The sequence below is a fragment of the Eublepharis macularius genome, chromosome 7 (assembly GCF_028583425.1).
Source record: "Eublepharis macularius isolate TG4126 chromosome 7, MPM_Emac_v1.0, whole genome shotgun sequence".
NCBI classification, from domain to species: domain Eukaryota; kingdom Metazoa; phylum Chordata; class Lepidosauria; order Squamata; family Eublepharidae; genus Eublepharis; species Eublepharis macularius.
Window position 1 is genome coordinate 42,934,554 of NC_072796.1, and position 27,470 is coordinate 42,962,023.

Below are 27,470 nucleotides of genomic sequence, written 5' to 3' on the forward strand. Positions count from 1 at the left end.
TTTAAGATACCTTCAAAGTTGGCTGGTGATGATTATAAAGTCCCACTTTTCAACAATTCCACATCCACAACACCCTGTCTTTATACCTGAGGATGGCAGAGTTTCCATCCTTGAATTCCACTTCCTCCAGCAGTAACAATTAGCCAATCATATTCGGAGGAAAGTTCGGATTCGGTTTCGTTTTCTCAGCCATGCCGGACGCTCCTCTCGGCTGGTCCGGGAGGAAACGACCGGGCACCCTGACCGGGCGGCTGACCCGCAAGGATTAGCCCCCAGGACTCCCAGGGAGGGAGCCAGGGTCCGGGACGCGGCGGGAAGAACTCCCCGAAATCAATGCGGGGGGGGGAATTGCCCGTTTGTCCCTATGGAGGCCGGCAGATGTGCGCGGCGCCTCGAGTGCCGCCGGGCAACGAGAAACGGCAAGTAAAAGAAACAGGCGGAAGCCTGTAAACAAGCGAATCCCTTCTGTTCTACAAGCGTTTGTGAAGGAGAGGTTGATCTGAAGAAGACTTGCTCTTCCCCTTCGTTGAGTTCCAGAATTTTGTTGGCGCCCCCCCCCCCAAATGGCAGCAAAGAGGCAAAGTCCCGCTCTCGGTAAGTCAATCTCGGCTACCTTGCAGAAGGGGGAGTCGCTCGAAGAGTTGGTACGCAGGGCGGTGGTGGAAGCTATAAAACCCTTTGTTGACAAGCTGAACGAAACTGATCAAAGGGTGGGCTTAATTGAAAGCGAGGTGAAAACCATTAAGGCAGCAGCGGGGGGGGGCAGAAAAGTCTGCTCTGGAAAGTGCGTCACTTGTGAAGGCTACAAAAAAGGAGCTGAAGTTGGTGGAGAACCAGCTGATCGGGCTACAGGTGGAACGAACGCAGACAATTTTGCGTCTCCAAAACGTGAAAGAGGAGGAAAATGAGGATCTGGGGGATTTGGTCTCGGAATTACTGGCGACACCCGCGAGGACGACTAAAGAAGAGGTTAAAAGCGCCATTTTGGAGGTCCGTCGGGCTTCTTCAAAATATGCAACAAAGCGACAGTTGCCTCGTGAGATCATTATTGACTTTTCATCTAAAAAGATTCGGGACACCATCCTATATAACTCATACAATGCGGATTTGGACTTTATGGGTTTGAAAGTCAAGATTTTGAAGGACGTTCCATTTCTAGTCCGGAAACGGCGTTTTAAATATAAAAAGTTTGCAGCACTTCTGAGGGACCATGGAATAAAGTACAAATGGTTATTCCCGGAAGGAATATGGTTCAGATATAAAGATCAGGCCTATAAGATATTATCAGAAGATCAACTAAAGGATTTTGAGAATAAAAACCCAGAACTCTGCTGCACCAAGAACGAAGAAAAGGAGGAGCCGGAGGGGGGGGGGGAGGAGAGCATCGCAACAGCAGTTGCACAGAGAGAATTGCGTCCGGGACCTAGAAGGGGGAGGAAAGTTTAACCAGAATTTGAAATGTTTATTCTCTGTATGATTAACCACTCCATCATTATTTTATGGAGCTATTTTTGTATTATGACAGTATGAAGGGAAACATTGAAGTGTAGTGTTTAGTGTTTGTAGTTCATTCCTCCCCTTTTCTTTTTCCACCCCCCCCCCTTTGTCCCTTTCCTCTCCCCTTTCCTTGTGATAGTTTTGTGTAGTGTTTTGTAGCTATATAAAAAAAAAAAAATATTCGGAGGAAAGTTCTCATCTTTTTACCTTTTAGTTTGAAAATGGAAAGTTTCTGGAACCAATCTCCTCTTTGTTAGTAAGACTCTTGCCTTTCACAATGAATTGGAGCCAGACTGCAATTCCAGACAGGCAATCATTTCTAAAGGTAATTAGCTGTAATGTTACATCTCTTTAAAAAATACATTTCTTTTGTAAGGTGGCTCCTTTTGCTTTGATGGGGCCTGGTTTAAACTCCTGTGAGCTATCTGCCAATGGGGGTCAACAATGACAACATAAAAGACTTGGCATGCATCTTCGGATTGCCCTAAATATCAGCTGTTATTGCCAATGGTACAAAAGAAACAGGGTTTTGATATCTACTAAGTTCATTTCTGAGGTAGTTATTTTAAGGCTAGTTCACATATTCAGGAATTTTTTTCAGCAGGAACGCAGTGGAACAGAGTTCCGGCACCTCTTGAAAATGGTCACATGGCTGGTGGCCCTGCCCCCTGATCTCCAGACAGAGAGAAGTATAGTGGCGTGGAGGGCAATCTATACTCCCCTCTGTCCGGAGATCAGGGGGCAGGGCCACTGGCCATGTGACCATTTTCACCGAGGGCGATTTAAACTTGAAAAAAACTCCCCCTTTGTTCTAGCTGACCCAAAGGGACGTCATTATGCAGTCCTGAGTTCTACCACTGAGTTCCACCACCTCTTTCCCCAGAAAAAAGCCCTGTACACATTCATCACTTGGTGATCATAGCCAAAAGTGATGGCTTTCATTTATGAATGAGCCATGACTGATAATGCATTGACTGTGGTAGAGTGGTCCAGTCACCTCAAGCAGTTCATATATTCAGCTTGGGTCAAGTGATAGATGAAGCATGCTAGGGTTGCCAGGTCCCCTCACTTTCCCAGCAGGAGATTGGGACGCTGGCTCCTACTGCCTATTTTTCCCCTCTCTCCCGGCTGGCGTGATGACATCACTTCCTGCAGGGCAAAGGAGCATGCCGCAGAGCTGTGCCCAGAGCGTGCCCAGAGCTGTGCTGTTCTGCTGGGGGAGCGCCTCCAGGGGACATACCCCCCACTGGCCAGGTAAGTGAGGGTGGAGGGAGGGGAGGTGGGAGCAAGGGATCCCCCACCCCTGGTGAGGGAATGGCAAGCCTACATCATGCTGTGTTCAGGAGCACAAGATATTACTCATTACAGCTATTAATATAGTGCAGCTACTAAATAAGGTTACAACAGGCATAGCCCTCTTAAATATGTCTAGGTTTCTGAGTTACATTAACTTATCACAGTACTGCTGGTGATGGCTTTCCCTGGTTAGTATTTGTGTTTCAGAGAGTGAACAAAGAACATACGTGGGGGATATCGTAGCTTCTGAATGAAACAGGCCCTTCGTAGTAGACATGTTCTGCAAAACAAATGGATCACTGATGAGTTAAGAAGGTCACATGTGGTAGCTAAACAGTGCACTGACTCTACACGCAATATCCATGATAAAAATGAACAAATCATGTATATTGGACTGAACAGAGAAATCAATATTGTTCTTTTAAAATGGTCAGTTAAATGTCTTGTTGCACCATCCTAATTTCCAGGTATTTGTTTCTTGTGGAGCTATTTCAATTAGCTACTTCAGTAAATATCAGTATCAATGTGGCTTTAGCAATCAACAGTGCTGTTGGGCTTTAGCTGAGCCCTGTCAATTGCATTTCTCTTTTCCCTGAGGCCTGGCACTTCCAATACCGAAGCTCCTCTAAGTACTATACCCATCTTGGCTAGTTTGAAAAGATCTGCCAAGTTTAAAAGAGAAAAGTGTTGTTAAAATGGACATTAAGCTGGTTACCATTTAAAGAATAATCAACAGGAGCAAATATATCTATTGCAGATGGCCAGTCTCGCACTGCAATCTGGAAGCTTTTATTTTTTTAAAAATTGGCAACTGGTTTGTTTTGTTTGTTTTTTATATGTTGCATTCCTACCCTGCCACATGGCCTGAAAATGGGTGGCTTGCAAAATTTCCATTAATGCACCAACAAAATTTCAGTAGAACCGGTACTATAATTAATAATTAAAATGTGTCTTTCATTTATTTAAAACAGCACCACAGCTGACGAAACATGCAGCCCTCTGCAGAGTCATCCACTGAAATCAATTCTGCGTAAAATTCCGTTCCATTCAAGTTCCTTTGAATACACGGCAACCAGTATTATGAAGTGGTGGGTTAGAGTGCTGGACTAGGCTCTGGGACTTCCAGGTTCATATTCTCTGTGCTATGAGGCTTATCTTGTGCAAGAGACGCTCTGCTATGCTGCTAAGCCTCAAAGGGTTGTTGTGTGGATAACATAGGGAAGGAGGACCCTGCGCTCTTTGGAGATATATTGATTGAATTGTATTCTCAAGTCTCAAGAAGCAAGTGGGGGCAAAAAAACATATTGGCAGGTGTCATGGCTCTTATTAAGGCACCTTTAGTGAGATTAAGACCAGCACTTCAGATTGAAAGACTAAATGGGAGCCAATAGGGATGTATCAGCATAGGTTTGATGTGCTGCCTTCGGTTCTGTCCTGTAGTTAAATAAGCCTATGCATTTTGAAAAAAAACCAAACTTTCTAGCAATCTTCAAACCCAGCCCCTCACACAATGCACTGCAATAATTCAACCTTGAGATGATCAAAATTATCTATCATCATGATCAAGTCATTTGGACTGGGTGTGCTAACAACAAGGTAGAGGCACAGTGTACCTCTGAATACCAGGTGTGGACACCCACAACATGCTTTCAAGCTGTGTTTGTGAACTTCCCAGAGGTACTTGATTGACCAAATTGGAAACACAGCGCCAGAATAAATGAACCCTTGGTCTGATCCAACAGGAATCTTATATTATATTCTGAAATACCTATAAAGGCCTCAGACAGACTTGGGGTCTAACTACATGTTGCACCGTTTCTGGGTCTGGACCAAGTCAGCAGATGTAGCGTCAGAGTTCCCTGTTGAAACTGATTCCTCAGATGCGTGGGGTGCAATTCAGATCTGGACTGTGGCATTGCCAGCACCTGGACTGTGGCGTTGCCGGCACCTGAGGCAGCTTAAGGGCTGCCTCTGCACGTGCGCACGCGCTGGACTGCGTGATGATGTCACTGTGTGATGATGTCATCATGCAGGGCTGGGTGTGCGCAAGGGGGGGCCTTCCAGCCCTCCCATTTGGTCGCTTTGTGGGCTAGGCGCAGCTGGCCGCCCTGGCTGCCGGCTGCACCTGGCCCGCAGAGCGACTGAAGGGGAAGCTGCCTGCTCAGCTGCCCCACACTGCTGCCGCCAGTACACGCTACTGGCTGCTGGCGGCAGCAGCTCTGTGGCACGCGCCCCTGCCCCCGGGCTGGTGCCTCTCCGGCGCCTTAGCGCCCTGAGGTGGCTGCTGAGCCGGCCTTAATGGGCGGGCCAGCCCTGTGTGGAGTGTGAGGTGAGGGACCCTTCCCAACTGCACAATTTCTCCCACCTAAAATGGCCCCGGTAACTGCTGTTTGCCCCACTAGGGAATCTAATGTATAGAGCTACTTGAAAGTTTCCCCAACAAGGACAGTGGTGCAAGTGGGAAGGCTTAAGCTCCTTCTCATTGCATGCTGTGGTCCCAGTCCAAATTGAGCTCGCATATACCTGAGAACTAAGTTTCAGCAGCAACCCCCCCCAGAACACATCTGTGGGCCAAAATCAGGAGAGGACCCTGGTGTGTTACATGTAGCGGAGCCCTGACACTCCTCTGCCAAGGGAAACCCTGTAATAAATACAAAAAATCGAAACTTTCTATAAAAATACACAATACAAATCATTAAGCACAGGATGAAAAATACTTTAAAAATAATGAAAAATACTTTCAAAATGCAGTTACTGTCCCTTCTTCTCATCTTGTTAAAGAGAAAGTGGCTGTTCAAAACATAGTGGTAAGAGCTCATTGGAATATGGGAACTGGGTCTATATGAAGATATATGGTATTATCTAATGCAATCAGCTATGGCTTTATATCATAATATACTTCGGTTAGAGAAAACAATTTTCCTGCCTTACTAAGATTAAGGACTTGCAAACCCCCAGAAGGATTTGGCTTTGTGATTTAATATGTAAGCAGCAGTTTGTGTTGTGCCTGGGATGGACTCGAGTTTTCTATAATGTATTTTCTACAGGTTCTTATTAAGCACTTCATCAGACTAAGACAGCCTTCCAGTAGGATCTATGGGTGCCTTTATTTTCTTTTCTTTAATTCAATATACAATTGAAAGTGTCTTGGAATTTAATTTTTCCATCAGTCTGGCTTCCATAATTTGCATGATTGGTTGCTCTGGCAGCTTTTGTCTATTATTCTGTGAGCTATCTCTGTGCCATGTAAAAATGTACTGGTAATTCCCCAGAGGCCATCTTAGTAGATGAACTGTTGCACAGTCATGAAACTCACAGCAATGTATGGTAAGTTAATTAATTATTATACGTCTGACTGAGCTCCAGTTGTACAAAGAAAAAGCTAAGGGCCTTTGTGTGTTACTTCTCCTTTCCTATCAAGGGATGTGCATTTTTCATTTGTTGCATGCTCTTTGTGAGCCTTCATGTGTGCAGGAAAAATGGATGTACTGATAACAGACTGCTGGACAGCAATCAGCCATGTCCACCAAGTGCAGTCTGTTCCTGTTTTTACGTCTTGTGTGTACAAAATCTCTTCTCTTTTGTCTTCCGTATCTCAGCTCTGGAGAAGGATCTTTAACTCCTGTATTATCTGTGTCACAGAACATGTTTATTGGTGCTACCAAAGGGTAGCAGCTAGTTACCAATAGAAGTAATACCAGTCAATCATGACTGTTAGAAAAGAATAAATGTGCTTCTAGAACAATATAGGCTAATCTGGCTGGAATAGGACAGTTGAACCCTCAAGCTACATTCCAGGAAGGGAGGGACAGATGTGAAGTTCAATTGAACAGGGAATCCCAGTCTGAATTTCACCATTTGGCTAAGCTGTCAAAGTACCTTGAGAGATTACTTATCGTTTCCCCTTTGGGTGGGCTCCACTCCTTTCATCCCAGTTTTTGCAGTGATAGATCAAGAATTGGCTTTGATGGAAACTTTGTACCCTAACTTCTGGTTGACTGAGGGAAGGAACTCCTATGCTGCAGTCCATCAATATGGCTGTTGTGGTAGTTCTGTGTCAAGAAGATTCTGATACTGAGAACAGCCCCTGCCAGGCTGTGTCAAGATGCCCAATTTGAAATCAATTCCCAGGAAGTGGCATGTAGAGTATGTAAAGAAAGATTAGCTAGCAAGTTATCATTTGATTCTTTTCTAAGTGTTGTGCCTTATTTCTACATGTGCTTTATTTCTTATAGATTATTCCCAAGTATCTGTGCATTCCGGCATAAATGTTTAGGTGTTTTTATACAGGATTGATAGTTATGTAGCTGGGCCTCTACAAGCTGTGTTTTTTCCTTCTCTCTGCGTCCATGATCATTCTAAGGTACCAGATTAGTGTGGTAATTTTTGACATAGTGAAGTTAATGTTCTTGTTTTCATTGTCATCTTTGCTTGGTGAACTTTCCTTTTGAATGTATGTTCACCAGAAATGAATGTCCTCATCTCCATGTGAGAGTTCCTCAGAGAACAACTGAAATCTAGCTGATAGGCTTTAAAGAAAGTCTCCTCAAGTCTAAAGCTTGGTTCTGCCTGCAATCAAAAGCCATCATAAATTAAAACACTGTTGCTGTCTTCTGTGAAATATAGAAAAATGTCACCAAGACAAGCTGACTACCTGAACCCAAACATTTAGCTCCTTTGAATCTAGTGGATCTTATGAGGAGAGGATTGCAGCTTTAATAAATTAATTAACAACAGCCTTGCTAGAAGACAGTAAAAGGTTGAAAACAACCAAATATTGAGAATTTGGTCACTTGAGGAACCTGCTGTGGAGGTCATGGAGCTGTACTAGCTGCAATCTCTTATTGAGCCACACCTGAAAATAAGAAAAACAGTCCGTCCTAAGGAGACTTCACTGGACTTAGAAGGTATAACTCTGCTTTGAATGAGACTGTTAAGGATGACTTTCTGTCCTGGATTTTATGGCTAATATTCTACAGAATCATAAAAATTATAAAACTGCCTATATGAAGACAAGAAGCTGCATTATACTGAGAGCTGGACCACACGATACAAATTACATGCGAATGACACGAAAACTTACTTACACGTGTTCCAACGTTGTTTTCAATTACACGCTCCAGGACTGCATCTCCATCGAACCCGCCAGGACTGCACCTCCATTGAACCCATGTTCGCGGTAGCACGGGTTTTCTCCGTGTACCTCCAAGATATCCCATCATGCATCTCCACTTTGCACAGATAGGAAGTGGAAGATATAGGAAATAAGGACGCTCTGCATTGCCGACTTACTGATCGTGACTACACTGGAGCAGAAAATTTTGAATGCGTGCTTGGACCAGAACACGTGCTCATCGACAGAATGCTGGACACGGGCGTTTGAGGTAAGACAGGACTCCTGACACTCGCTCAGTCTCGTGTAATTCGTATCGTGGTTCGACTCTGAGTCTGACAATTGGTCTATCATGTTCGGTGTGGTCTACTCTGACTGGCAGCAGCTCTCCAGGTTTTTCAGCGGATGTCTTTCATATCATTATACTGAGCTGCATTATACTGAGTCTGGCATCTACATCATTTATTTCTGTTGCATATCCAGGGCTTTCTGCTTGTAGAATTTTTGTTTTAGTGAGCAATGAATTCTAGAGGTAGTGTTGTTGAACTCCCCCTCTTCCTTTCACCCTTGGACTTGTTGTAAACAGATTTTTCCTTTGGTTATTAAGAGAATACTAGCCAAGTGCTGTATGCAAAACATAGACTTTAAAATGGAAAGAACTTGCTGTGTTAAAAAAACTAAAATATTAGAATAGTATATTTATTTGATACACTCTTAAGTTCTCCCTGCTTACTACATCCAGTAGCTGAGTATGTAGAAAAATAATTACCTCCTTTCTTCTTTCCACAGAAACTCAAGTTTGGATGATTCTGTTCACAAAGTTGTCTAGAGAAAATTGGGATGCTTTTGCCATTGAAGAAAAGATTCACAGTTACAAATAGTTCTCTGATGCTGTGCCCTATAGAGAGAGCAGAATGTGAGTTGTCACAAGCAACTGCATGGAAATCGAGGCAGTATCACTACGCTTGCTTTCTTTAAAAAAGGAGGAGAAAGATCCTGCTCTTTGTTTACTATGATGTGCTTTATCTTCTCTGAATGTTCTTGAATACAAAAAACCATATTGTCCCCAAATTTAGAGAGGGTCTGGTGAGGGACTTGGGATTCAGATAGGTTTATTAAATGAATTTCATTGCTACAAGTCCAGAGGCACCTATACTTGCAATCATTTGATCTCAAAAATACTGGGCTCCAGGATGGGCTGGCTTGGACCAAAAAGTGGCAGCCTGAGGACAGAGGAAGTTGGAACCTGGCATAACAAGTCGGAAATTAGGGCTTAATTGTGAAGCCTGATAGATTCTGATAGGTCAACCTTGGAAACTGGTTGGCCGAGGGATGGTAAAATAAGTAGAATAAAAACTTTGCTAGACCTGTGAATTTAACTACGGACAAAAAGGGAAGAGGAAATGGAGGGAGAGGAAAGTGGGAGAAAGAGCATTACTACTTGAACCTTTTTCGTTTCTTAGCTATTGTTATTGCTTATATCAGACAATAGGGGATAGCATTAGATAGATCAAATTTGGATTGAGTTAAGGAACCTCAGAGATAACAGAATTGAAATCTAACACTCTGGTCCTCAGCACATTATTAAGGAGCAGCTATTGGTGCCTATACCAAATTTATTAGGCGGTTTTAGCCCTAAGTTTCTTTGTATTTCTCCTGCACGTGAAATGTAAGGTTATGATGTCAGTTTTCTAATACACAGTCATAAATCCCAAATAGCAAACGCTATGCAACAATGATCAGTCAATCAAAACTTTGTAGCTTATCCTGAGTCAGAGAATCTTTAGAGTATCTTCAAGTGCTGAAGGAAATTGGGGTATACAGTGTCGACCCCTGGAATTAGTGATATTATGCAGCCTATGAACTTGCCAGGCCTGGTATAAATAGTGAGTTGGCTTTTGCGTTTGCTGATCCAACAGAGTAATACCTGCTTCAGGCCAACAATCCCTCAAGGAGGACACACTTGTTACTTGGGAATCAATTTTCCTTGTTCTCTCATGTTTCTTCCGCCTCCCCACAACTCCCTTATGTGTGGTTGATATTGCTGCTTATTCTGATGAGAGAGGAAGGGACTGGAGAAAGCATGTAGGGGATGTTGCCTGACCACTACTTTATATTGTTGATTCTTGGGGCAATAAATTTAGGTTTCCATGTTCATGTGCCATGTTGCATTATTATGGACTTTTTAATAATGGCTCTGCTGATATAAGGACTCTGTTATACTTGTGGGGAAATGGGACTTTCAAGCCATCTTCTCCCTTCTCTCTGGTGAGTCTGTACTCTGCACAGACTCAGAGGTTATAAAGTGACCTTTGCTGGCTAGCAGGAAGGAATGAGCATATGACTCCCAAAGTTGAAGTCATCCAGTGTCATAGAAATGCCAATGGTTGTAGCCAGGAAAGGACAATGGGCAATATCATACCTTACTCAAAGTCATGCCTAAAGCTACAGAATGTGAGAAGCCAAAGGGAAACAACAAACCTTCCTTTTGGGACAGTAAAAGAAAAACAGTTGGGAAAGATTTACTATCTTTTCACCAGGTCTGTAATACAGAGATATTCTGCCAGGCGTACGGTGGTTGAGGTGGGAGGACCCCCCTTTTTTGACCGGCCTACTGCCAGGAGGGGGACATTGCCCCCCTAGTTTGCATAATATATGTCAGTTTGCCACCTACCCTATGGGTTTTGGTTGCTGGGGGGGACAAGGTGAGTGCCCTTGCGTTTTATAAATTGAAATTGTTTTCATTATGCTATCTGTTTTTATACCTTGATGTAATCTGCTATGAACCTGCATTGCAGGGAAAGCAGAATATAAATATAATAAATAAATAAATAAACAAATATTTTTAAAAGGGAGTGGCAGAAGGAAAAACTATAGAAACCTTCTCAGCACAAGGAAGAAGTTATCTTTGCCGTTTTGCTATTTTGACTGCAAGCTACTCTAACAATGCAATCCTAAACTCCAGTCTAAGCCCACTGATCTCAATGGGTTTAACCTGGAGTAGCTCTTTTTAGAATTGCACTATAAATCTCCATATTAACCTGGACTCCATTTGGAGTATATGTGGCTGAGATCACAAAAGGAGAGTCCCAACATACTGGAATGAGGTAGTGGAGGCTTTCTAAATACTTGCAGTTCCAAGAATTACTATCCTATCCTAATTTCCCATCATTTAAGATATGTTAAAGTTAGGGTCAGAGGACTGCAGTTTTGTTCCCTATTCTTTTGTCCTTGTTCAATCTGTTGTGTCTACATATGCAGTGTGCTCTTTTAATTTTCTTATTATATTTTATTTTGAATATGGCCAGTCTGAAATCTGTGATCCTAATATACCCAGTTCAATCTGTGTTAACCAAAAGGGACGAAACAAGGAGAAGCAGTGTTAATTCTACTCCCTTAGAACATCTAGGCATGATCCCATAGCAACCAGAGAAAGAAGCAGGGAAGATGCAGAACCTTTCAGCAACAACATAGCAGGGGATTCCTAAGTGCTAGCCTTGAGGAAGAAAATGCCCTGGAAGTTGTCTGTCTGGTGGCAGTGAAAGTTACCCAGAGAGAGAATGAGATACTGGGAGTGGAGGGAGAGGGGCTGGGTTGGGCAGGAGATCTGGGAAGGCTGAGTGACTCCCCCCAACCCTTGAGCAGGAACAAAGTCTTGCAAGTTCCGTTTCCGCAGAATACTACACACGCTCTTCCGTCTCAGGCTGCACAAGAGATGCCATTTTTGAATACTGATAAAATTGTCAAGAGAAGAAAGGTGTGTTCTGCTAGTTTTCTAATACTGGCATAGAATGTTTATTGTGAGAGAGTGTTAAAAATGTGACCCCCTTTCAACGACAGCCCTGAAGTGGTACAACCACATCTTCTGCTGCTATGCTCATTCATGTCACTTTGCTGCAGGTGTAGATTATATTGAAGAGTGTGGCTGAGGTAATATGGAAATCCCGCCTGTAGTGTTTGATCTTTCACACATCAGTCATCACTAAATGTGTCAGTCAGCAGGTGATGATAAACATAATGTGAACCAGTTTTAACCATCCAAGTTACCTAAGTTAGCTATAGAGGTCCAAGTATCAATCTGTGGTCTTTTTTCTGAGGTAAATCGTCCACAGTTGAGCATTATATCTCTTAATTTTAATCAAATCATTTAACAGTAACACCTGCACATATGTAATGACGTTTTGTGTTTTATGGTAGTAAAATATTTTATACTTACTTAAAAATATTTTATACTTACTTAAAACTGTTGCGGCTCTGATGTTAACACTTCCTGTGGTCAGTCCAGAACAACTGTCAAGTGTAAAGGCAAAGTCTTGCAATGGATCTGTGAAATAAGGCAATATACAATTCATAGATAATCAATTTCACTTCCAGTACTGTGGAGACTTTATAAATAAACGGACTCATGTCAGGTTTGTTACAAGTTACCAGAAAATATCCTTTTGCCAGTCTGGATTAAATATGAAGAAAACTGGTTCTTAAACATTGTTGTATTGAGGATTACTGTTTTGATTTCCAGATTCCTGTGGCCCTGGTCCAATTATGCAGTGTGGAAAAGGGGAAATTTTCAGAATGTACAGAATTCACACTGCTGCAGATTAAAGTGATTTTTTATTTTAAAATTTGAAATGTAAACCATATTACATTGCCATATTACAGCATATATTAAAAACTTATAAGGAATCTTCAGTACTTCCACATTTCCCTTAACTGTCAGGAATGCCCCAAAGACTACTGCCAGTCCTAAAACCACAATTTAAAAACTAATGGTATGGGGAAAGACAGAATTTTTCATTGTTCCTCTGGTATTTGAAGATCGGGGCTGTCTTATGGGATGAATAATGCTGAAACTGGAAGCTGCCCTCTCTCTGCCACCATTTCTTGTATTTCTGTTTCCAGTATGTATATGCACAAACTATTCAGGCCTTTTATTTCTGCTGAAGATAAAAAAATGTAATTTTTCCTGTATTTGCTTTTAAGATGTATATTGTAGGCTGCAACCATACACCGGAGATAAGCCCCATTGGATTGCTTCTGTAAAGTACATCATCAGGTTCTCATATAGGGTGGTGCTGCATGCGCATATCCTGGCTTCTCTTTCTCTGGGTGGTACACAGGGGGATATGAGATCTATTTTTAGCAACAGGCTCCCTTAAAATATGCCAGTCTAAATTTTTTGTGGTCCTTGACATTTTGCTAAAAATCACGATGACATTCCCCTTCTCACATGGATGATGAGGTTCAACACACAGAGGAACATAATGGCATCAAATCAATACGCAAACCTACAGTAAAGTGCATACATTCTCTACTGCATAAATCTCTGGTCAAGCTTGTTACATTCCCAACCACTTACAACATGGAAAGAAAATAATTAAGAAACAAACACAGCACTTTTCTGCTATTCATTTAGCAAGCTAATCAGAATTGCTGATTTTTTACACATAAAGTAAGAAACATACGATGTTCAAACTACATGTCAAGGGAACATGCATGAACATTTTCTTCTCCTGAAACTTCTGTTGTATTTCCATGGTGATATGTAATTTTTTTAAAAAAATGTATGATATGTCATTGTGTTAGCATCTTCTCACTCTCCTCTCTCATCATTGGTTACCGTTTATCAGGGGGTGGGAAAATGCTAATGGGAAGATACCACATCATGCCACATATTACTGAGGACTCTGAGATTCTAGAGGAGACAAAGGTTAGCGACACCCATCATGTCCCCATAGCATGTCTGGGTTTCAGATATCGTAGATAATTTTTGAGCACTTTTTAACAATGGAGCACTGTTTAATAATTTTGCTTGGGTCAGAGGGAACTGACTTCTATTTCCTCAATTCTTATTTTGCAATCGTGTTTTCAAAAACTGTTGCAAGTTTTATTTCCTACTCCAAAGGAACTTCATTGTTTTCAACTTTTCTATAATTTAGTTTCCCTTCCTCTTTTCAACTGTTCTATGAGTTGTGGATTAAGATAATTTGACTCCTGCATGAGAATGTGTTTCACTTCTCTTTTGTGTGTGTGTGTCTTGCATAATGAAGGTCAGAGAACATCCTCTACAATGTATCCGTGTATGACAGCAGTCAAGCCGTTTCACGCTTTGAAGTGTGGATTAGTTTCCTGTCTACAGTGGGGGTATGGTTGCACAGCAACAGGTATGTTGTGCTTAGATATGGTGATATCAGGGACCACAGGATGGCAAATTGAACCTAAGCAAGTCCATCCAGCAGTATGTGATTGACGCTAAATTGTACACCGTTTGAGAGAATCCTTGCACCTTCAAATGTATCCTGCAAGTTTTGCTTGGGGCAACCAATTTGTCACACATAATACATAATTTCTAAATTAAGTACTATTGACACTCGAGACAGCTTGAAAGTTGCATTGCATGACCTTCTGTGCTGTGCCCAGCTGTATAATTGCTGGTGGTGATTCCTAAAATGGTTCCAGAAGATCACTCTACGCATGCTAAATGGCACTTCCTTCTGTACGATTTCAGGCATTTTAGGTTCACTGTTTTTGAAACCAGGTTCTGGGACTAACTCCAGGTGATGCCATGGCAACTGCATGTTCTAGTGGTGTGGAACACACCTCAGACAGAAAGAGAAGCACAGTTTGCTGGCATAAGAACTTGCCTGTTGATTCACCTGTGTAGTTGTCTTTCTCTGACTGTAAATGAACACATCCTGAATTCTCAGAGTTGGAATGTTTGCCTTTCTTTTTACTCCCACAGAAGAAAGCAGGATACTACTGTTCTTAAATCTTGAACTTCTTGTTATTCCCACTGCTGAGGACAGCACTGATATCTTCCAAGACTCCCTCTCCCTGTTACAGTTATTCCCTTAAGAATTCAACATTTAAACATCTTTTACTTCTCATTCTTTCACCCACTTCAGCCAGTCATTTCAAAAACACACATGGCTCTCCCAAAAGGAGAATTTCCCGTACAATGATACACACCTGCATGGTGTATTCTTGGGTCTGAAAGAAGGGGTATAAATTAAGTAAATCAACAAATATCTGGACGGAGAATTCTCTCTCTCTGTTATATTTAGGTAGACAGGCATTTTCCCAGATAGCACCTTGCCTTTGGAATGTTCTCCCCTTTGAGGCTTGTTCGGCACCTCCCATACAGTTGGCATGAGACCAATATATATATATATATATATTTTACTCATGCCTTTAAGTAAGGGTTTTCTAGGTGTTTTATGGCCTTCTTCTGGTCTGAGATCTGTTTTCTAGATATTTTTAGAGTGTTCAGTGGTTTTCTTATGCTGCCTGCAATTGCTGGTTTTAATATTGATGATGTTCTTATGATTTTATTATCTTGTTTTTACTTATAAGTCACCTCTGGAGAGGTGACATATAAATTTCCTAAATAAATATCTACATTTATAGAGATATACAGAAGTGGGGGAGGGAGAGGGAGAGAGGAGCAGTGAGAGACAAAACTGGAATGAATTACTACAAGCGGGCTGATCTGGAAGCTCCCTCTGGGATTCAGTAGAGACCAATGTGGTGCAATAGTTAGAATGTCAGACTAAAACGGAGAAAACCCAGATTAATTTCTTCCATCAGCCATGAAGCTCACTGGATGACCTTGGACCAGTCACTCTCTTTCAGCCTCACCTGCCTAACAGGGTTATTTTGAGGTTAAAATGAGGAAGGGAACTTCTTGGAGAAAGTTTGGGATAAAAATGCACTGGATAAATACTTCTTTTTCAGTCTGCTTGAACCAGGGCCGGATCTAGGGTTGCCAGCACCCAGGGCAACCCAAGTCTGGCTCCTCTCATGTGCGCACAGTGCATGCATGCTCCCGGGGCTGCGTGATGATGTCACTTCCATGATGTCATCATGCAGGGGAGGAGCGTGCCGCCTGCACGGCTCACTGGCTGCCCCAGTGTGCCGTGGAGTTGGTGGAGGCAGCGCAGGTGGCTGGGAAGCCGCCCACGCCATTCACCTGTCCTGCAGGACAAGGGGCGGCCAGCTGCCCCCTGTCTTATGGGGCAGGCGAATGGCACAGGCGGCCTCCCAGCCACCCGCGCTGCCATTCACCTGCCCCACAGGACAGGGGGTGCGCAGCAAGCTGGCCGCCCCCTGTCTTGTGGGGCAGGCAAGTGGCGCGGGTGGCCTCCCAGCCCCCTGTGCTGCTGCCTGCGCATTCCTGGCAGCTGGCAGCTGCGCCTGGCACCCCCTCTTTGGCGGTGCCAGGAGCAGACTACCCCCCTGTCCCCCATTGATATGGCCCTGGCTTGAACCCTGATGCAGAAATGAAGCCCATGGAGTTGTTTGTGCTTTAGGGCCAAGCTAGAAGTGACAAATTACACTTGAATGGCAAGTGAACAGACTCACGTGTATTCCTCCCTGTTCACTTGTGTTCCACTTGCACTCCACTCGATCACTAAAATGGTCACATTATTCAAACATGGAGGAACAATCTGGGCCAAGACTTGTTTTTAAGAAGCTGTTCAGATTATTGGCTGTGAGGAGTGAAGAGGAAGGGCTTAAAAAACAGACTGAAAGATATGCAAGGCTTTCCAAATGGAGACTGCCCTAAAACAAGGAGAAAAAGTTGACAGATGTGATGTTCTGATGACCCGTGAAGGAGACGGGTGTCAGGGCTTGCCGCGGCTGCCGCTGGGCGTGGCACTGGGCGGTCTGCTCCTGACGTCACAGGGGGGCCAGGGACTCTGCAGGACCCTGCTCTGTGGAAGGAGGGGCGGTATACCTCACCCAGACTCCCTCTCAGTCCACTCGCTGGCCTGCTCAACCTGGCCTGCTTACCCTCTGTGTCCTCCATCTCCTCCTTCCAGAACTCTCCTCCAAGCCTCCACCCTTGCATCCTACTGCTCTCATTCCACATCATCACTCCTCACTCACACCCACCACCCCAGAGCTCTTCCCAGCCACCCTTTATAGGGCTTCCTATCTCCACCCCGCCCTCCTTCCAGGCTTGTTCCCTCTCCTGACCGGGCCCAGCTGTGCGTTCCCCCAGGTGTTTCCCTCCAACCACTAATCCCTTCTGGGCTCCTTTGCCTAGCTGGCAGGGTGGGGTTGAGTGTGAGCCATCCCCAGCTGAGGGCTCCTTGGCCTTGCTCACGAGGGGCTGCCCCAGCCAGCCTCTGAGCTACTGAGCTTGCCTGGCCTTGCTCACGAGGAGCTGCCTTAGCCAGCTTCCGTGCTGCCTGCTTGGCAATGCTGGGCGGGGCTACCCATCTCCTCCCGCAGAATGCCTGTGGCAGCCCCCCCTGTAGAGGCTTGGCTTCTAGCAACTCCTGAGCCAGGCTGCTGTCTTCTAGCCCTGGCGTGGCCATGGGCTGTCTCAAGCTGCTGCAGCAGGGGTAGCTGGCTGGGCTGCCGGGATCAGCCACAGCTGCACCATGTGGGCTGGCTACTGGGCTTCTCTGGCTGAGCTGATTAGGGAAGGTGGGCCCAGCTGCAGCCCCTTGGCTGGCTGCCCAGCTCTTCCCACAGAGTGCCCTCAGCAGCTCTACCCGGAGGGGCTGGCTTCTGAGCACCTCCTGAGTCAGGTTGCCATCTTCAAGCTGGGGTGGATGCTGGGGCGTGGCTCTGAGTTGCTGTGGCTGCTTCTCCCCCTTTGCAGGTAAGGGCCCTGCTTGGGCTGCTGCTGGGTCCCAATTCTTCCTGCCTCTGCCCTCCCCCTTTGGTGTAGGCAGGTTCTGGCCCTGGCTGCTGGCTGAAGTGGCAGGACTGCTGTCTCCTGGCTGCCTCCCCCTGCTTCCTCTTGTTGAGGCCGGGGGCTGTGCCTCAGACCCCGGACAACGGGATCCCCCATTTTGGATCCATTAATCAAAAAATTATGCACTAGTAGATCTGTTCCCTTCTCCCCTTCCCAATCCCTGCCATAATGGAAATTTTGGTTCAATACTTCTAGTAAGCTATCAGATACTTTTCTAAAATATTATTGCTTTAAATTATCTTTGTGAACACAGAATTTAGCAGATTAATAGTATGGGCTTCCAGGCATTGATTTGGCTGAGTTCATTCAGTTCCTGGGATGGGGGGAGCATTCCTCTCTACAGAGTGTATTGATACCTTTGACTTCTCTTTATTACACTTTTGGGAGCAGTCAAACAAGGACAGCAGTGAATTATTTTATCTCATTTTTAAACTTCACACTAAAATAGAAGAGCAGCTGGAAATGAACACACACGCAAATAATTGTTAGCACTTACATAGTGCTTTCCACCTTCATTGCCCTTAATAAGACACTCTCTAATTAATCCACTCCATAGCTATCCTGAACAAATGATTACAGAATTGTTTTTAATTTCACATTGAGTTTTTTCTCATCATTGTAAAATGTCTTTAAATATTGCTCTAAATGGGTGTTTTACACACTTCTGAGTGGAAGCACCTTTTGTTTCTGGATATAAATTGGAGCATACTTCATCTTTACATCCACAGTTATTTACTTCTAGTGATTTAAATAAATGAATGCAGAAAGATTGGGAGTATAATCGATTTCCCTTTATATTCTACCCCAGCAGCATCTATGTGAAGGACATGGTTAATGTGGCGCACCCAACATGTCAGAACTAGAGATGGGCACAAACAGCAATACGAACTAAAAAAACCACGAACAGCCCAATCTGCTGTTCGCGAACAAGCTGTTTGTGAGGCCCATTCTAAACGAACAGGTGGTCATTGCAAGCCTCCTTCATTGCTGTTCGTCAAGCCAGACAGTCTGGCACCTGCAATCTATTCCCATGGCAACTCAGGCAGGGATTGTCTGAACTCTGTCTGAACTCCTTCTATTGCCCTGGAAACCCCAATCTAAGCCCAATTTAGCTTCATAGGCAGGTCTTCCTTCCAAGTGTGGAGCTCCAAATTTGTTACAAGAGGAAAAGACCAGGGGGGAGGGGGGCTCCCAGCTCTGGCTTTCAGGGAGAGACAGCTGCTGTTAGAGAGACAGGGTGAGTGCATTGGAGCTTGAATTTTCTTTGTGTGTGGTGGGATAGGGATCTACCCCTTCAGGTTCCAGGGCTGCTGCCAGGCTCTGGGGCCAAGCTCTTATTTATTATTGGTATATTTCCTGCTGCCTGCTCAGGTAGGGTTTCTGGGAGTGGTGCAGTAGGGATCTTGATGGCTGGAGGAGAGCCTGCTGGCCCCCACGAACAATGAACAACAAACAACGAACATGTTCGTGACAGAATCATGTTCATCAGTGTTCGTTGTTCATAGATGGCAACGAACAATGAACATCATGTTTGGGGTTTTTTTCTGTTCGTGCCCATGTCTAGTCAGAACAAGCATGAATCATCAGCAAAGACACTGGCTTTCTTGTAAACAGAATTCTAATGTTCGTTTATTTAACAAGATTTTTATCCTACCTCTCTGCCCTCACAAGGCTACCAAGGCAGCTAACAAATTTAAAACATACAAATAAAAACATTATCTTCAAAGCCATTAAAACCAGCACATAAATGCATCATTGAAAAATATAAAATAAATACAAAAGATAGAAACATCAGAAAGAGGGAGGGAGGAGAGATCACTGAGAGGAATGCCAAGTGAAACAAAAAAGTCTTCACAGCAACAGAAGGGGGAAAGGTGAATCTTTTTTTGGTGCCATTACTGAAAAAGCCCTCTCCCAGGTAGCCGCCCACCAAATCTCAGAAGATGTGGGCACCGAAAGCAGGGCCTCTGAAAAGGACCACAATAATTGGGTAAGTTTGTAAGAGAGTAGGAAGTCTTTCAAGTATGTTGGTTTCAAACCATAGAGCACCAGCACCTTGAATTGTGCCTGGAAACAGACTGGGAGCCAGTGTAGATAAGATGAGCCAAGGTTGGAGCGATGTGTTCTCTGTGACCCACTCCACTCTGCATCCTGGCTGCAGCATTCTGCATCAATTGAAGTTTCTGAGCATGTTTCAATGGCAGTCCTGCATAGAATGCATTGCAGTAATCTATTCTAGATGTAACCAAGGCATGCAGACTAACCAGATGAAACAGGTAAAAGGCACATCTGGCCACATCTGCTACCAACTTATCCAGCATTAGGTCTCCTTTCTGTACACAGAGATGTTTCTCTCTTTTACACAAAGATATTTCTTTACACAGAGATTGCAGTGAACTATTTTCATAGGCCAGAAGCAAAAAGCAACATAATTACTCACCCATGGAGGTGGGTTTGTCAACCTCCAGTGGATTCCTGGAGATTTCCCAGAATTACAACTGATTTCCAGACTACAGAGATCAGTTCCCCTGCAGAAAATGGCTGCTTTAGAAGGTGAACACCAGGGGCGGTGCCAGGGTTTCTGGTGCCCGTGGCTGCCCCTACATGCACATGCACATAGTGAGTGCATGCCCCCCCGGACTGCGTGATGACATCATCACGCAGCAAGACGGCCCCATTGGCCACTGGGTGGCTGGGACGGCAGGCGGAGGCTGCCCGTGCTCCCAGTCGGGCACAGTGGGTGGCTGGGGAGGTTCCACATGCTGCCCCGGACGCCTGCCATGCCTGGCCCGTGGCTGCTGTGCCCGGCCAGGTGTGTGTGTTGGTGGCGGTGGTGGCAGCGCCAGCAGCGGCGCGGGGCTGGCCAGCTGCAGCAGGTGCGGGCCAGGCACGCCAGCTCTGTGGCCTGCACCTCCCCTCCCAGCACCCCCTTCAGCGCCTCAGCGTCCGCGGCACCTGCCTCACCGCCTCAATGGTGGCGCCGGCCCTGGTGAACACTTTGGCATTATACCCTGTTGGGCTCCCTCTTCTCCCCAAATCCCACCTTCTTCAGGCTTCACCCATCTCTCCCAAATTTTCAGGACTTTTTCAGCCTGGATCTGGCAACTCTGCTTGGAGGAGCCATCTCATTACATGTCTCTCCACAGACGTGGCTGTTTTAACTGCGATTGCTGAAGTGTTTTTTTTAAAAAGACGTTTATATCAGTGAAGACTGTAGGACAGAGGTGATGGAGAAGAAAATAAGTCCCATTGGTAACAACCTAGGGCATTTCTGTAGAGATTATTTGCCCAGGCTTCAGTGCTGTTAGGAAGTGGGGTTTTTTCCTGCTTCCCCACAGCATTGTGGAGCATTTGTACTCTTCTTGGGGTACCCCAGTTTTTCCTTTGACCTTTCCCAAATCTAATTTGCCGCAAAGTTTTGGGAAAGATTGCAGCAAATCATGGGCAATTGTAGGCTTGCCAACGTCCAGGTAGGGTCTGGAGGTCTCCCAGAATTAACAATGGATTTCCAGATGACTGAGGTCAGTTCCCTTGGAGAAAATGGCTGCTATGAGATCACATATTGCTGAGCTCCCTCCCTTCCCCAAACCCCACTCCCCAGGTTCCACCCCCAAAATCTTGAGGAATTCCTCAGTGCGGGGCTGGCAAACCTAGATGGTTGCTAGTTTGGATGTGAAACTTCTGTTTTTCCTCAGTTTCACCAACACAGCAGCCATTTCCTTATAACTGCCGTGGTGGTGGTGGTGTGCTTTTTGTTTTTTTAAAAATGGGCATATGGATATTGTTATAGCATTATAACAATCACTGTATCATTTTATATAAATTCTGAGTTTTCATTTTAAAAAAAGTAACTTTGCTTTTCATTGTGGAGAAGCCATTATGATACCCCACCCCTTTCCTCATACAGGTATGGGTGGGGGAAGGGCAAGAGATATGTCTTACCTCTTAAATTTCCACAATGGAAGGAGCTAATAGCTTACATTAAAAAAAAAAATAACGCTGATTCTTTTAAAAAAAACTGTGGCATGAGGGTGTGTGTGGACTGGCTACTGCCAGGGACTGGGACAGAGAAGCTACAGGGAAACCAGCCATGTGGGAGCCCTGTTGCCACTGCACTGTATCAGTAGCCATGGCGAAACTATGCAAGCGGATCCCTGTATAGACAAGGCCCTAATAATCCTCCCCACCCTGATGCCTACAATTCATTGGCAGGTCTTGCATTTGGAAATTAGTATTGAAGAAGCAATTCATCCACAGACTTGCTAAGAGGTGATATTTAGAGAAGGCAGGAGTGGGCTGAGGCAATGCCCTTTTCTACACTTGACATCATGCAGCTATTTCTCAGGAGCTGCCTATATTTCTGGTTCTATGCAAAAATGTCTATTGTTATAAACAATTAAATGGACCTATGTAATATTAGGGATGTATGCCAAAAGCATATACATCACTTTGCTTTAAAAAGTGTGTGGGGTGGTGGTGGTTGTGACAATTTGACCTTGGTTATTATTGTGAGCCAGTTTGGTGTAGTGGTTAAAGAGCCACAGGACTCCAGTCTAGAGACCCGGTTTGATTCCCTACTCCTCCACTTGAAGCCAGCGGATGACCTTGGGTTAATCACAGCTTCTCTGAGCTCTCTCAGCCCCACCCACCTCACAGGGTGATTGTCATGAGGATAATGACAACACACTTTGTAAAATGCTCTGAGTGATTTGATTGATTGATTAGATTTTTTAGCCCTCCCTCCCTGCAAGCAGGCTCAGGGAGGGTGTTAAGTTGTCCTGAAGGGCAGTATATAAATTGAATGTTATTATTTTATTATATTATTGATAGTTATATTACATGGTGCAGTTAAGCAGCCACAGCAAGTCTCCTTGGTATGTACTACTTCTTTTGCAACTGAGTCTTGAATATACTCAGGAGTGGGCCTTGAGGGCCTCCTCTTTGCTGAAATCTGAAATGGGGCCTTGATTTTATTTCAAGCTGTTAAACTTGATCTGCCCAGGTGAACGTGGAAGGATCTGTGCTTGTCTCTGGGGGATGGAGGTCTGCATACTGCAGCTCTTGGTTGCCTGAAGTGTGGGACTAGGCTGGGACTGACGCATGTCACTCTGCACATCAGGTTCCTGAGTGCTTTATAAGTCTTCCTTGTATTGACATTCTCTGATTTGTGATTCGCATGATCTGTAAAACCATCTGGTGCCTAATCTGTCTTTATTGCTGACTCTCCTCAAGCATGCACTAGGGAGCCATTTTAGTACCTTGAAGCTTATAGATATTTTTCTTCTTGCTGCCACACTGTTGATTTCTGGAAACAGCACCAGTTATGCTTCATTTTAAATGACAGAGTTTAATCTAAGCCCATGGCCTCTGGGAAAGACAAATCTGAAATGGACTGGCTTCTGGGTTTGGTCCCCCCGCCCCTTGATCTGTGTTGCATGGTGATGAACCTGGATTTAGACTGTCACAGAGATCTTTCAAGGGAGCAAGATGGCGGGGTTGAATGTAGCTAGATAGTTTTTAAAAAAGGATTCTCTCTGGCTTTCCAAATAGGAACTAGTTTAAGGAAAAAAAGATCTTTGTCCTTCTATTCATAAGGCAAGCAAATCAGACAGTGCTGTAATCTTTATAATCCAATGCTGTATGCTTATACCCATTTAAGAAGGTATTTGGGAGAGGAAAGGTGCTATGGCGAACCAAATGTTGGGAACTGAAGTCCGAGTGTCCTTCCCCTCTCTGTTAGAATCGCTGCCTGAAGAGCCAGAGAAAGCTGGCAGCGGCAGCAGCTTTTGCAAATTATTCCTCCAGTCACAAGCCTGCTGCTCTGGAGAAAGCTGCCATGTCAGTGAAGCTCCCCGGGAGCAGGATGCCCAGGGAGAAAGTAGCAGCTGCCCACCCCCAAACAATGATCGTTGAGAGCCCTCTTGCCCAGCAGGCTTGTGACTGGAGGAACAATTTGCAAAAGAGAAGGACACTCGGACTTCAGTTCCCAGGAAAACTTGCGAAAACAATCAAGTGTTCTCCACGTGAAAAAAGTCACTTGTAGCTTGGCTCTTTGTCTCCCTAGCAGTGCATGTGTATCCACAATGGAGAATAAGTATAAGATCTTTCATCCGACTCATGTAAGACGTTTTATGTAGAGAGACTCTCACTGTGCAGCTAATAAAGGTCTATAATGCAGCTCCGATGCCCTCTTTTTTCCTCAGGTAAAGAGGTTTCAGGAGGGACCAATTCTGAGTTAAAAAGGTGGAACTGGAAGATGGAGGTGCTTAGCCCATCCCTATCAGCCATTTTTTTGTTCAAATTACCCACCCACCCCACACACACATCCTCTGTATGGCATCTATATAGGCAAGAGGGGATTTGGAATAAGGAAATGGCCGATGAGGAAAGAGTAAAGCATCCATCCTCCACTCTCTCATTTCTTCGCCTGAATGGGTCTCATCCTTACAAATGCATGTTTGTAGGTTGCAAGCTGCCATAATAATACAGAAAGAATCATGGTGGCTCTTGCATTTGTTACAGCTTTGAACGTAACCTTGTAACAGTTTCTTGTTCTCCTTTCTGGCTCAGTGGAGGTCATACTTGAGAGTGCAGTTAATTGTGCCTGGAAGAAGTAGATTCCTTTTCCTCCTTCAACACCTTATTTGCAAATGAGGCCAGTCCTGTGGGCTCTACAGCTGGATCTCCATTTTGGGACCTATTGCTGACCTTGTTGCTCACAGAGACTAGCAAAGTCCAGTGTGTACTGAAGTCTCAGCATATTGTATATTGCAGGGCCTGGATATATTTCAAAGAGCTGTGTGAACGTAGCTTTAGAGCATGTTCGGGGGAAAAAGACACTTGTCTCACTGCCACTAGGGCTCACCTCCAGGTGACATAAGTAGTTGAATGTTGCAAATATTTGAAAGTTCTGAAAATGGTATAGTACCAGTAAGGACTGCAGGTTAGCATATAGCAAAACATATTGTTGTATACAATATGCATACTAATTCTCATGTGCAACAAAATGTATTTGTTGGCTGAAATAAACCCCATAAACTGCCTCAGGGTAGATAATCCCTAAAATGTATATAGGCAGTAATGTAAACTTTGGAGAAGGTCCTTGGTTCAATCCCTGGCATCTCCAGTTGAAAGGTAGGAAGGCTTGGAAGAAGGACCCTGCCTGAAATCTTGAGAGCGGCTGCCAGTATGGGACCAACTTAGATGGACCAGTGGTTTAACTCAGTGGAAGGCGCTGTGTGTTTTTCCTCCAGAATATAAGGGGCAAGGCAAGCCTGCCACATAGCTCTGATAATATTTTCCTAATACGGGAGATCCACTTATAATATCTGAAAGCCGACTTTGTCTCCTAGGAACCAGCTGGGTAAAGGATTTAATTCCAAATATTTATTTACTCCTCATGCCCCTTGCTGGTTTTATTTTAATGGATGTGTAAAGCTGTGCCTAAACTGAAGGCAAAAGTCCCACAGGGGCAGCCTTTGTATGTGGATGAATTGGAAAAACAAACGCTCGGGTTTTCGTTTGCCATTAATCACTTTTCATGTCACGTGCCATGTATGAATGAGATGTCTTATGAAGCTAATTCCCTTTGTCCCAGTTGTAAAGCGCATCCGTGCGATGGCTGAGGCACAAGGCCAGCAAAAGCTGCAGAGTTGAAAAGGAAGCACTGCCAGGCGGATTCGTTTCCATTCATTTCAGAGCTGCGTGTTCCTTTTCTTTCTGAGCAGATTGGAAGAACAAACAAGCCCGCAGTCCATGGGAAATGCTGCCACTATGTGCATACGCTGCTTGGCTGAGCATGGCGACAGCTTTTGACGACATGATTCCTTCTGAGAACCACATTAAGCCTCTTGTCAGGTTGGGTGAGGGGAGAGAATGCAGAATTTGGCCCAAAACCTTGCTGGGAGGGAGGACCAGCCTGTTTTTCCTCTCTAGCCAGTGGGTTTTCTTTTGTAAAAAGAAACATCAACATTGTTCTTTACAAATCTTTGTCAGAAAAATCTTGTCATTCAGCTCTCGCTGTTTTTGCTAGCTGATGATGAATTTGTATTAGTCCCATTCTCTCCACCTTGCTGATTTAGATTGACTTATGAAAAAATCATCAGGCTAAGTTGGGATTTACATTCTCACATTTTACAGCTGATAACCATTATAATGAATCCTGTCTATAAAATATTTCAGCATGTGAAGTGTTAAACTTACCACCTAATTTTATATCACTCCCCCAACATCCCCTGTGAAGTGAATTATATTGAAAAATGACTGACCAGTTCAGACACAGATATCCTGAGATGTGCATGGATGGATTTTGCACAGAAGTTGTTTTAATTGGAAGGAGTTATTTTGTGTATGGAGTCATTTGGGTATGCAGGTCAGGTCCTTATTTATTTAGAAAACTTGTATGCTGCCTCTCCTGACTTGCTTGAGACAGCTCACAATAGGGATCCCATTCTCCTGGTGGGGATGGAGGATCCCCTGCCCCTAGCCTTCGCCCCCCTGCCACTGTTATCTGCGCACTCTGGAGGACTTTCTCATCACACTGGAAATGATGTCATTCCTGGTGCGACAAAGAAGCATAGGCCCCTGCATGGGCCCCCAACAGTAGGTAAGTTCCCCCTGCACGTGTCTCCCATGACCCCCTGTCCCTTGGGCTCTGGGGGACCTGGCAACCCTAGCTCACAACAATAAAACAAATAAACTATACAATAAAAACGAATCATAAAAATGAAAACCGATCAAGAAACAATCCAAGTTCAATAATTAAAGGCATGCCAATAAAGCAAGCCAGGGCATAAAAGCACATAAAGCAGAGCAGTGTAAAATAATATTGATGAAACTCAGACTAGGAGGAACAGACCACAAAACAGCTAAAAAGATGGGAACACTTTAGTTAAAATCCTGGGGAAAGAGAAATGTTTTGACTTTCTGCCTAAAGGATAGTGAAGGGAACCAGGCAAGCCTCAAGGGTAAAGGCAAAAGTTGAAATGCCAGCACCGGAAAAAGCCCAATCTCTGGTCACCACCTACCTTTCCTCTGTAGGTATAAACATAAAGAATAGGGCTTTGAAAGGAGAGCTCAACAGGCAGGCTGGGTAGAGAAGAGAATGGAGACCCTTCTTCTGTAAGATACCCATGTACACAACTGGGTACACACAGATCCCTATACTGTGATGAGTGACACTCTCAAAGTTCCCTAGTCAATTTTGTGTCTGAATACGGGTCTCTCTCCGAACCTAGCAAACTATTGCATCAAAATTGCTTATTCTCTGCTAATACGTAATCACCACAATAAAGAAAAAATAAATGGAATTTTAGAGATCTCACCGCAGCTTATGTAGTATATTTCCAAATGGCTGTTCTTGCAAACTGAATGTGTAGGCCATCCAATGCTGGTATAAATCAGCAAAAAGATGAGAGGAGCCGCCTTAAATGTCTTCATGTCTTGCGAAAGATGGTCTGTGTAACTGTTTCTTTCTCTTCCTCGATAATCAGGGTTTGAAGATTTAGTTTGTCTACTTCCTCCTAATAGTGAATGTGAAAACACCAAGTGAACTGCATGAACTTCCTGTGTATGTGTTAAACCAATTCAGGCCCATGCCTTGAAAGGGAGTAACAGAATGAGCAAGAGGCTAATTACAAAAGTGATGTCCCTCTCTCAAGATTACTGCTTTCTATTTCATACTAATTTGTGTTAATACAGAAGGAAATAAGAGTGCACCACTGGCTGTTTCCACATGGAAGCATGAAAAGCCTCCTTGCTATGAAAGCAGCAGCAAGCCACGTGGGAGTGGTGGTGGGAATACTGTTTGCACGCTCTGTCCGTCCACTGCTCACTAGAGATGCCTCTGCATCCCACTTC

The 27,470-nt window shown here is 44.3% G+C and overlaps 1 protein-coding gene across 2 annotated transcripts in view; it reads right to left on the reverse strand.

Annotated features, from left to right (window-relative positions):
* The window catches only part of LY86 (lymphocyte antigen 86), a 42,525-nt gene extending 15,451 nt beyond the window's left edge, over positions 1-27,074 (reverse strand). For both annotated transcript variants that reach the window (XM_054984326.1, XM_054984325.1), the window contains exons 1-4: positions 26,936-27,074; positions 12,144-12,230; positions 8,676-8,804; positions 3,021-3,073 (exon numbers count right to left, since the gene is read on the reverse strand). In XM_054984326.1, coding sequence (XP_054840301.1) covers positions 3,021-3,073; positions 8,676-8,804; positions 12,144-12,230; positions 26,936-27,050 — 384 coding nt within the window. In that variant the 5' untranslated portion in view covers positions 27,051-27,074. The remainder of the gene's footprint in view (positions 1-3,020; positions 3,074-8,675; positions 8,805-12,143; positions 12,231-26,935) is intronic.
* Positions 27,075-27,470: the final 396 nt, after the last annotated feature.